This window comes from Rhincodon typus, chromosome 21, assembly GCF_021869965.1.
Source record: "Rhincodon typus isolate 14 chromosome 21, sRhiTyp1.1, whole genome shotgun sequence".
In the NCBI taxonomy this organism is placed as follows: Eukaryota; Metazoa; Chordata; class Chondrichthyes; order Orectolobiformes; family Rhincodontidae; genus Rhincodon; species Rhincodon typus.
Window position 1 is genome coordinate 7,037,146 of NC_063352.1, and position 12,317 is coordinate 7,049,462.

Below are 12,317 nucleotides of genomic sequence, written 5' to 3' on the forward strand. Positions count from 1 at the left end.
GTTCCTGATTACTAGCACCTAGCACTAGAAAGAGGCAGAAGCAGAGATTGGGAAGGAGGGAGCAAGGGTCTAAGAGACAGGTAGTGAAGGAACGAGTTTGTGAGGGACAATGAATGTGTGAGGGAGGAAGGGAAGGTGTCCATGTGATGGAGAGACGGAGGAGGAGAGACGTTGAGTGAGCGAGAATGTGAACGTGAAGGTGGGAGGGTGTGGAAGGGGGAGGGGGAAGAATTGGAGTGACTGAGAGGGAGGGAGTGTGAGAGTGCAAGAGCGAGTTGCAATGAATGTGTGAGGGAGGGAGACTATGGTGGAGGGGTGGGTGGGGAAAGAGTGAGTGACAGAGAATATGAATTTATTGTGTGTAGCGTCTTATGTACCTCTACCAGATCTCCTCTCATTCTTCTAAACTCCAGCGTGTATAGGCCTAAACTGCTCAATCTCTCCTCATAAAACAAGCCTTTCATCTTTGGAATCAATCTACTGACCCTTCTTTGAACTGTCTCCAAAGAAATTACATCTTTCCTCTAGTAAGGGGACAAAAACTGTATGCAGTACTTGGATGCGGTCTCACCAATACCCTGTACAATTCAACAACACCTCTTTACCTTTATACTCCATTCCTTTACCAATAATTTTCACAATTCTATTTGGATTCCTTATTACTTACTCTTCTGCAACTCAGTGACTCTGTGATAACTTCTAGCGATGCAGTGCTACCTCAGTACTGCCCTGGAGTGTCAATAAAATACTGTGCTTGAGTGAAACTTGAATGGCAAGAATCAGAAATTTTCTGGTTTGTACACAACTTATAGCAGGGATAAGAAACTATCCTCTTTATACATTGGATTACTAAGGATCAGAAGTGGTCTCTGTATACTGTAACCATAGGAATCAAACATTATCCTCCCTTTAGATGCAGGGATCAGAGACTATCTTCTTCATGAAATAATGGCAGCTTTCATTTCTTCCCATCAGCTGATCTGGATTTTGCCTCAGATCCTAGATGTGAAAGGACAGTGTCCTAACTCCCAGCAGCACACATTCCTTCTGAAAGATGAGTTATCAATGATAAATGCCTGAGTGAAAATAACTTGTGGGGAGAAGGATTGGAGACGTTTTTGGATATGATATTAAGGCAGTAATGAAAATAAGGCAGGATTGATGAATCTTTTCCTGCCTGCCAATTTAATGTAAATGGGATGGGAAAAGATGTAAGCTAGTATTCTCCTGGCACAGAGTGCTCTAACACTTGTCAGTTTATGCTGTTAGGTTAAGACAGTAATGGGTTGTGGAATCATGTAAGACACTCAGTGAGATTGCCTGGCAGATATTGTCAGAGAACAGCTTTGCAAACAGCTTCATGATGTTTCATAACTTTTCTGGCACCATGAGAAATGGAAAGAATTAGACATCCGCGTTATTTCTCCACTGGTTAAACTTTACTGATAAATGGAGATTAGAGATCAAGACAATTCAAAAAGTGAGTTTGATGTGTATCATGTATGGTCTTTATTTTTGGCACTGGAGGAGGGGGATTGGGGGTGGTGATGATGCCAAGACTACGGCTTAATGAATTTTTTTTTTCACTCATGGGTTGTGGGCATCAATGGCTGGACCAGAATTTATTGCCTATCCCTAATTGCCTTTGAGCAGGTGACTTTCTGAATTGTTGCAGTTTATATGCTGGACCCACAATGCCCTTAGGGAGGCAATTCCAGGATTTTGACTCAGCGACAGTGAAGGAATGGCGATGTATTTCCAAATCAGGATGGTGTGTGCCTTGGAGGGGAGCTTGCGGGTGGTGGTGTTCCCATGCATCCCAGTATCCCATGGAGGCCAGTGCTATCTCTGCATAGCAGCTTCCTGAGCGTTTGAAGTATCCTCTACTATCCAGCATTGAGCAGCCTGACCAGTGGTACATACAGGCATTGCTTCACTCCACTTACAAGTTCGTTGTGGGATGTGACTGCTTTGACTTTTTCAACAAATACAGTTTGGTTTGCTCTGACATGTCTGATCCTACAGTCCAAGAGAATTGCCCCGTTCCCTTCTGGGGTTAGTGTTTCCTAAAGGTTTGCATCAGGGCTGTTGGGATTCCCACCTCCCTGTCTGGTCTGGTCAGTAGCCTGTAGTCACTGAGACCGGATCCTTGCAATGGTTTGGTTTGGTTCGCTTCGCTGTGAGACTGGCAGAAGATGCAATTCTGCCACCCACTGCCCATTCCAAAGTCTGCCTCTAATTAACTCCTTCTCTGGGTAATTTTCAACCTTGCTGATTGGACAAAACTGATGGAACGAAACCTCCGTTAGTTCTACAATGGGAGATTGCAAGTAGGCAAACCAATTGAAAATGACCCACCCCCCACCCATCTCCCTATTGGTGCAGCACATCTTGCTGAAATTTGGATCTCCCCACGGTTATGCAGTCACATAGAAAATTCAACTTCTAGTCTGAAAATTCCAAAATTCAACTCCTAAAATAAACAAACTAGTACTTCTTTATGAGCATAAGACTGTCTCATTAAAGTATTAATAATTATAGGTGCAGTTGACAACAGAATATATTTCCCCACTAAATAGGAGTTCTAAGTACAGAAGTTAAAAATCACCAGTGATTCTGGTTTACAGTTTTCTGACTGTAGCTAGTAGGAAGCAGAATTCTGTTCCCAGCACGACTTTACTGGCAGTTTAACTTACAAGCTGGAAACCATTGGATTCTCTCCAATTGCATTTCTTGCCAACGGCAGGTGATAGATAAAGAAAGCTACCACATGATTCCTCAACAACACTGCTGATAGACACTGAGTAACGAAAGACTGCAGTTATGTAAGGAGAATCTGGAATCTGGCACCCTGAAGAGTTGCGTTTGTTATTCTGACATTTGCAAATAACACTGTTTGACTTTGTCTGCCATGTGTGACACTGTAAGGTATCTGTAATCTAAGAGAGCAGGAAACCTTGTACAGTCCTCCCAAGATCTAACTAATTAAGTGGAGGATTTGAAAGAAACACTGAAGCCAGTATTGTTCAAGTATGCATCAAATCTGATGATTCATTTCAAGGTGATTTGAGGACAAGCTATTTCTTGGCCAACATAGAGCTATCACTGGTTGTATTTATGACTTTGGGACCAAATGTGGATATCATTGGAAATGGTAGGATGGCATAAAAATAAGATCTCCACTCCAGAGACCATCTCATTCCTCAGTTTGGTTAGTTTGAATTTTGAAGTCAGGGTTTGACCATCTCTCTGTTGTTAACTCAAGTTGACACAGATTATTTATATGGAATCGAGGCAATGAGCCCTTAAATCTACAAAAGAACGTCTAAGATGTTGAGCAGAAAGAATGATGATGTTTTAGCAACAGTAATAGATCCATTCAGAATCTATCTCTTTGCGTGTTATAAATCTCATCACGGTGATTTGTCTCTTCAGATTGTTGCCAACTTGGCAACCACTTATTCTTTAAATAGTAAAATTTAGCTGGATTGTTCAGAGCTTCAGCTGATTGATAAATCATAATGTCTGTTTAGACAAACACCATGAGTCCAGGCTCACTTGTGCATTAGGTATGAGGGAGTCATTGACTGTTAGAGCTGTATTTTAGCTACCGAGGTGTGATCCTCAAGTCAGTAAGTTTCCTGACTCTCCAGACGCACTTCAGTAAAATGTGTCCTGATACTTGCAAATTTAATCCCAGTGAGGTGCAGGGGTGGAATGGAACTGAATCATTGACCTTGGAAATTTAACACAGGTGAATGCCCGAGATGGGCTAAGAGTAAAGTCCACTTCAAATTTCCAGACTTCAGTCTTAGTTGTTTCCAAGCTGATAGGCATCTAACCTCTTTTTTAATTTCAAAAATACACTTTATTCATAAAAAATCTTTATATACACATTGTCACAAATGCAGTTCTGTTCTATGAAGGAAACTAAACAAACAGTGGAGTTTGACTCTAACCAAAAAAAAGACCTCTCTTATACATACAATACTATATTTACATACCTTTGAGGCACTAGAAGGGTCTGATAACTGGATGGACTCTCATCTACCTTCAGCAGAAAAACCTCAGAGAGTGCTATTTCCCTGCTAACCTTGGCAGCAGATGTCCCAAGCTTTATGTGTTTCCCTCAGTACGTAGTCCTAGACCTGGGAACGTGCCAGTCTGCAACACTCAGTCGAGATCAACTCCTTGTTCTGGAAGATCAACAAGTTTTGGGCAGACCAAAGAGCATCATTTATTGAGCTGATGGTCCTCCAGGCACAGTCGATGTTTGTCTTGGTGTGTGTAACGGGGACACACCATAGAGCACAGAGTCCCGCATCATGAAGCTGCTCAGGACAAACCTCAACCAAAATCACTGCATCTTTCTCCAGACTTTCTTTGATAGGCATCAAGGCATCTTTGATAGGTGCTTAGGCGAGATGGCAGCAGGGTAACTCGCTCTATTCGGAGCTCCACTCTGCTCGCCAGTTCCCTATCCTTCACACTTTCTTTTTCTCATCTTCTTCTCTCTCCTCTCTGCAGTAATTCTATCCCCCCAAACCTCGCCCTCTTAACTACCTCCTTAAGGAGTCGGGTCGCGACCGGGAACCACGTGGCAGAAGCTGCAGGCGTGGGCTGTGTCCTGCAGAGACGGTAGATCGAGCGTGGGCCGGGGCAATGGCAGCGGATCAAGAGTGGGCTGGTTTGGTGGCGTGAGCAGGCTGGTGAGGCAGTGATGGCGAGAGCAGGCCGGGGAGGCAGTGGCAGCGAGAGCGGGCCGGGGAGGCAGTGGCGGCGTGAGCGGGCCAGGGAGGCAGTGACGTCGAGAGCGGGCCGGGGAGGCAGTGATGGCGAGGGCAGGCCGGGGAGGCAGTGGCGGCGTGAGCGGGCCAGGGAGGCAGTGACGTCGAGAGCGGGCCGGGGAAGCAGTGACGGCGAGAGCAGGCCAGGGAGGCAGTGACGGCAAGAGCGGGCTGGGGAGGCAGTGGCAGTGAGGGCAGGCCGGGGAGGCAGTGACGGCAAGAGCGGGCCGGGGAGGCAGTGACGGTGAGAGCGGGCCAGGGAGACAGTGATGGCGAGAGCGGGCCGGGGAGGCAGTGGCGGCGAGAACGGGCCGGGGAGGCAGTGACGGCAAGGGCAGGCCGGGGAGGCAGTGGTGGCGTGAGCAGGCCAGGGAGGCAGTGATGGCGAGAGCAGGCCTGGGAGGCAGTGGTGGCGTGAGCAGGCCAGGGAGGCAGTGACGGCGAGAGCGGGCTGGGGAGGCAGTGATGGCGAGGGCAGGCCAGGGAGGCAGTGGCGGCGTGAGCAGGCCAGGGAGGCAGTGGCGGTGTGAGCAGGCCAGGGAGGCAGTGACGGCGAGGGCAGGCCGGGAAGGCAGTGACGGCGAGAGCGGGCCAGGGAGGCAGTGACGGCGAGAGCAGGCCATGGAGGCAGTGACGGCAAGGGCAGGCCGGGGAGGCAGTGACGGTGTGAGCAGGCTGGGCAGACAGTGACGGCGAGAGCAGGCCGAGGAGGTGGCAGCAGCCGACGGTGAGAAGGGGCCTTTCGCATGGCGATGGCGGCCTCCTGGTTGTCCTAGCGATTGGAGCAGCGCCTGCACCAATGTGGAGATGGGACTTGGGATTCTTGAGATCTGGACATTTCTTTTACTTGCTTACCTTTTGGCCGTGTTAAAATCTTTTAATTCTGGTTTTTACAACCAAGTGGACACCAGTGAATGGTGACTTTGTGCACTTTTCACTGCACTTATGTATTCCTATACTTAGTACATGTGACAAATAAATAAATCTAATCTAATCTAATCTAATCTAACCTTCACACTCCATGACACAGCCAAACCAACCCCCATGGCTCCTCATTCAATTCAGGTCATTTCATGTCCCCTACCGATCACCATGCCCTCTCTTGGTTATCCTGTCATCTTTTTATCCACTCACTTAGTATCATTCATGAATATACCTCTGGAGCCATATAGAGATTTTTGAAAAAGTACATGTTTGACAATCCAAAGTAATCCTCATTCCTCCACATTGTAAATTAAAACTCTCCCATTCGTGAATATCCACTCAAATCACCTCTAGTGGTTAATCTCTTAAAACATACAAATATCGATTCAGACTCAGCATCAAAGACGGTTAATCCTTTAACAGCCTCGTTATATCATCAATCAACTGTGAACTCAAAGTCTTGCTGAGATAATAAAAGAACTGAGATAATAAAAATGCCTAGCATTCTCAATGACAAATAATGATTCTTGGGGAAATGCCAATATAAAGTTCTTTTCAAACTGTTGCTAACCTTTTTTCTAACCTATGCAAGTTAGCATGTCATTGAAAGCAAACTAGTGGAGGTTTGTTTTTAGGTCTCATTGTCAGCAGCAACCTTTGTAATGTTTAAAAAGTGAGAAATTAAAAGGACTTAGAGATCTACACCATAAATTGAAGACTCCCACATTGTGGTTTAAGGCCCTTGCAAAATCTAAAATGGGGTCTGTCTGAACTCAGCACCAAGTTTGAATGGCCTTGCTGTGTTTGCATTTCTAACCTGTATGAATCACAGAGCGCCAATTCCCTCTGCCAGAGAGAAAGTGGATCTGTTGGAAATGGGAGGGGACATCCCCATCTGTATCATAGAATTATAGAACCATAGAATCATATGGTACAGAAGAGGCACTTCGACCCATCAAGTCTCTACCACCAAAAATACATTACTATCCACACTAGTCCCACTGTCCTGCATTCCACCCATAGCTTTGAATGTTATGACACTTCAAATGTTGATCCAAGTAAAGGTCTGCAGAATCCTCTCAGCTTCACCAAAGTCTGGCCATTAAGGTATGAGGTTGTGGTGGAACGTATTTATTAGTTTTTGCTTGAACTGCCTTAAGGTGTCTATTGCCTCTTGGCTGAGTTTGATGCCTGGGATCGTAGAATGTGGTAATAGTTTTTATCAAATGAATGTCTGATTCTGATGAGCCATGAAATGTTACATTAAAAAGAATCTTCCAACATTGGTTTGGAATATGTGTGTGCTTATTTGTGTTTGTTGTGGGATGTGGAAGTTAAACTCATAAAGATATGAGCACCAATTTGCTTTGCGTCTGTATCTGCACCTTTGTGTATTGTCCCAGCGTACATGTCCGTGTGTGGGTGTTAGCCTGATTTGTATGTGTGACCATCAAACTGATAAACCTCTGGACAAGTCAATTTGTTATGCCCATGTGTATGGACATCAGTGTGCCAAGTGCATGCCAGTTCGGTGTGCACTGTGAGTGTCAGTTTGGTGTACACTTAAGTGTGCCAGTCTTCTGAGTACATGTGTACACATTGCTTTGGTGTACAATGGTGGGTATATCAAAATAGTCTGGATATGTCAATTTGGAATGCACATGTGTACATCACCCTGGTGTGCCTGTATATCTACATCAGCAGGGTGTGCTTGTATATTGGTGTACTGTGTACATCAACTTGGTGAGTCCGTACATCAGCATCTGTGTACTTCAGCCTGGTATGCCTGTATATTGGCATTCTGTCTACATCAGCCTGATGTGTCTGTATATCAGTACATGGTGTACATCTGTGTTAGTTTGGTGTGTGCATCAGTCTGATCTGTGTTTACCTGTGTCAGCCTGTTGTCCACCTGTGTGTATCAGTCCTCTGGCTGTAGCTGTGCGTCAGTCTGATGTAAGCATGTGTGCACCTGCATGTCAGTCTGGTGCCGATTTTTCTGATGTTTCTTTGTGATTTTGTGTTCGCTATTTTCACAGGCCACCTTCATCTCTTGTTGCAGATGAGCAGCAAGCGCTCGAGCAGCTTCCGGCGAGCGATTTCCAATGGGCACAGGAACCTACCGCGTGAATTCCTGCTGGACGAGCCGGGACTAACCTTCTACAAACGTTTGGTGAGGCATGTCGCGTACGAGATCCTGCCCTGCGAGTTGGACAGGCGTTGGTACTATAGCCAGTATCGTGGCTGCCCACCACCTCTCTTCATGACGGTCCTCACAATCATTCAGGTGATTATCAGGTTTGGAACAAGATCTTTCAAAATAGGGCCTCTTTCTTTGTCCCTCGTAATCACTCCAACTGATTCATTGGAATTTGACAATAACAGGAAAGATATTCACAAGGCCATTGTTATAAACTTCTGAAATCTACGCTCTCTTTTTTTGTGTGTAAAGTGAAACATTCACCGTTTCCTTACATACAAGATATTATGGGATGTCGGAGGCAATTGGTCTTTCAGATGGCATCCATAGGACACACAGGTAAAGGAAACAGCGTGGAGAAACTCAGTGGGTCGGGCAGCATTTGCGGAGAGAAAGTTTTCTTAGACCTGCTGAGATTCTCCAGCAATTTCTTTTTCTGGTTCAGATTTTCAGCATCCACAGTCCTTTGTTTTATTTATACAAAGAAAATAGTTAATATTTTGGCTGGTGATCGGCACAAACTGATCTGAACTCTTCATCTTTTGTCATCATTTCCTGCAATTCCAAATTAATTAGAAAAGGTGATTATATTTTTTAAATTCACTTGTGGGACTTAGTCGTCTCTGCCTGGGCCAGCATTTATTGCCCGTCCCGAGTTGCCCTTGAGAAGGTGATGGTGAGCTGCCTTCTTGAACCGCTGCAGTCCATATGCTGTAAGTTGACCCACAATGCCATTAGGGAGGGAACTTCCAGGATTTTGACCCAGCGACAGTGAAAGAACGGCGATATATTTCCAAGTCAGGATGGTGACTGGCTGAGAGAGGACTTTGCAGGGGGTTATGTTCCCATGTATCTGCTGCCCTTTTTCTTCTAGATGGAAATGGTCATGGGTTTGGAAGGCGCTGTCTGAGGGTCTTTGGTGAATTTCTGCAGTACATCTTGTAGATAGTACACACTGCTGCTACTGAGTGTTGGAGGGAGTGGTCGCTTGTGGATGTGGTACCAATCAAGTGGGCTGCTTTGCCTTGGATGGTGTCAAGCTTCCTCAGTGTTGCTGGAGCTGCACTCATCCAGGCAAGTGGGAGAAAATATGAGAAATTAGTGTGTGATTAACTTTGCAGGTGTTCTCATCATGAGGCCATATCAGTGTCTAAGTTTTCATCTTCCCCGACGTACATAGCTGTTTGTTGGTAACCACTTTACAAAATAGTAATGGATGAAGTCTGGGAGAAAGTTTTTACACTAGACAGTAAAAAAAAGTAAATTTGCTAGCATTGCAAAGGACTGGTCTCTCATTAGAGAGCGATAACTGGTGGTGATTTTACCTGAGGAGCACTACATCCAGGGCAAGGGGCAAGAATGGCTTGAAAACATTGCTTCTGAGAACCTCATACAGAGAGATGTGAACACAGCTCAGTCCATCACGCAAGCCAACCTTTCATCCATTGACTGCAGCGAAACTTCTCACTGCCTCGGGAAGGCAGCCCACCCCGTTTATAATCTCTTCCAACCCCTTTTGTTGGGCAGATGATACAAAAGCTTAAACACACATACCAACAGTTTCAAGCTCAGCTTCTTCCCCGCTGTTAATAGACTTCAGAATGGACCTCTGAATGGAATTTAATGTTGATCTTGCTCTTTGTGCACTTTCTCTGCAGCTGTAACATTGTATTCCTTGCTCTGTTCTATTACCCTAATGCATTTTGTATAGTATGATCTGCTATACTGCACACAAAACAAAACTTTTCACTGTACCTAGGTACATGTGACAACAATAAATTGAATCAAATCAAATCAAATAAAATCATCCATGTCTTTGTTACGTCCAGACTTGAATATTCCAGTGTACTCCTGGGTGGCCTTCAATGTTTTACCTATGGAAACAGGAGATAATCCAAAACTCTGCTGCCCTTTGCTCACACCAAATCCAGTTCACCCATTACCCCTATGCTGAGTAACTGATAATGGCTCCCAGTTTAGCAGCACCTCAACTTCAAAATTCTCACCTCATTTTAGAATCCTCCCATGGCCTCACCCCTCTCTATCTCTGCATGCTCCTCCACTTTTCAACCCTCTTGAGATATCAGAACTCCTCCAGTTCTGACCTCTTGAGCATCTCAACTGCGAGATTGGTAACCATGCCATCAGGTGCCAAGGTCTACAAACTAGACATCCCCTTGCTAAATTTCTCCACTGGTCTTCCTCTTATTCCTCCTTTGTGAATGTCCTTGAAGCGTAATGCTTCGACAAGACTCTCAGTCATCTGTGTTTATGTGACTTGGTGCCAGGAAGTGAGCCCCTTCTGCTGGTGTCACTCTCGCATCACAAGACATCTGTCCAGCCAACTGAGCTAACTGACCCCCTCTAGAAAGTGGAACATGCCTGAAGAAAAATATTAATCTTCAAAGTAATATTAAGTACCATAGCTCCTACTAGACCACTGAACTGCTATCTCAGCAGAGGGCGATAACTGGTGGTGGTTTAACTCGAGGGTCACCACACTTCACAGAGAGTCCCACCATGGTAACCTCAGGCAGTGTAGAGATTGAGGCAATGTTGCTAGCATCACTCTGCACAATAAACCAGCCATCCAATGAAGTGAATAAAACCAAAAGGACTGCAGATGCTGTAAATTGAAGCAAGGAAATTGCTGGAAAAGCTCAGCAGGTCTGGCAGCATCTGTGGAGACAAATCAGAGTTAACGTTTCGGGTCAAGTGTCCCTCCCACAGAACTTCTGTTTTCTGCTTTTGTATTCGACCAAGTGAGCTAACTGACTGTCAATATGCAAAGTAACTCATAATGATATGCAAACTAGAGATGTAGCATCTTTTCATAAATAATTTGTTTCAATTTATTTATCTAAAGATATTGTCCTGCTCGTAACAATTTATTTTTCAATCTGAAATTTGTAAGCAGCTGGTTTAATTTGTGTAGGATTTTTGTTTGAACACTGAAGAAGCAGAATGCTGTAGTTCTTAATTATGTTTCTCTTTCAGATTGTTATATTCATCTGCTATGGAGCCATGCTAAATAAGTGGGTTTTACAGACCTATCACCCAGACTACATGAAGAGTCCTCTTGTGTATCATCCTGGACACAGGGCTCACGTCTGGAGGTTCTTCACATATATGTTTATGCATGCTGGGTAGGTTGGACCACATTTGATTTGTGTCTTGAATTGAAACGTTCATAAACACCAAAACTCTGAAAATGTTTATAACTAGAGGAATGGCCGTGGCATCTACAGATAAAGGGTTCCATTTAAAGTGCGATAGAATACCAGGTAAAACTTTAGGGTAAAAGTTCGGCACAACATAGTGGGCCGAAGGCTCTGTACTGTGCTGTGCTATTCTATGTAATACCAGAAACTCAGGAAGGCCTTGAATTTGCGAATAGTGTGATATGGGCGATAGGGAGACAGGATCGCATTAAATATCTCCGTCTTTTTATTTTCATTGAGTTTATGAGGATAAGCTCGGTTACAGCATCCCTGGTGGAGTGGAACTGCTGAACATACTGCTTTTCTTTTAATTCCTGTGAACACATGTGGTAAGACCTCAGGCACTCGCCCTTTCTCTGTCTATTTCCTACAGCAACTGAAGGCCCCTCACACTGAAGATGGGGCAGTTGTGCAGCAATAATGTCATCGGACTAGCAATCCAGAGGTCCTGCCTAATGTTCTGGAGATGCAGTGGCTCAGTGGTTAGCAGGTCTGCCTCACAGTGCCAGGGACCTGGGAACAATTCCAGCCCTATCTGCGTAGAGTTTGCATATTCTCCCTGTGTCTGTGTGGGTTTCCTCCCTCAGTCCAAAGATGTGCAGGTTAGGTGGATTGGCCATGCTAAGTTGCCCATAGTGTCTAGGGTGGGAAATGTGGGGATGAGTCTGGGTGGGATGCTCTTTGGAGGGTCGGTGTGGACTCAATGAGCTGAATAGCCTGCATCCACACTGTAGGGATCCTATGTGGGTTTGACTGCCCTGAAGGGAAATTTGAATGAACATCTGGAATAAAAGCTAGGCTAATGGTAACCACTGTCAATTGTTGCTTTAAAAGAAAACATCTGGATCACTAAGAGATAGTAAGAACTGCCGATGCTGGAGTCAGAGATAACAAGGTGTAGAGCTGGAGGAACACAGCAGGTCAGGCAGCATCAGAGAAGCAGGAAAGCTGACGTTTCAAGTCAGGACCCTTCTTCAGAAATGGGGAGAGGGAAGGGAGCTCTGAAATAAATAGAGAGGAGGGGTGGGGCTGGGGAAGGTAGGTGGGATGGTGATAGGTGAGTGCACGTAGGCAGTGGTGGGGATTTGTCAGCTCCTCCTACCTCACTGACCAATCCCCACCACTGCCTACCTGCACACATCTATCACCATCCCACCTACCTTCCCCAGCCCCACCCCTCCTCTC

General features: G+C 45.2%; 1 protein-coding gene across 2 annotated transcripts in view; it reads left to right on the plus strand.

Annotated features, from left to right (window-relative positions):
* Positions 1-12,317, plus strand: part of rhbdl1 (rhomboid, veinlet-like 1 (Drosophila)) — a 219,309-nt gene that overhangs the window by 138,505 nt on the left and 68,487 nt on the right. Inside the window, exons 3-4 of one of the 2 annotated variants that reach the window (XM_048609520.1) lie at positions 7,774-7,998; positions 10,909-11,057. In XM_048609520.1, coding sequence (XP_048465477.1) covers positions 7,774-7,998; positions 10,909-11,057 — 374 coding nt within the window. The remainder of the gene's footprint in view (positions 1-7,773; positions 7,999-10,908; positions 11,058-12,317) is intronic. The other variant, XM_048609521.1, reaches the window with a different exon arrangement.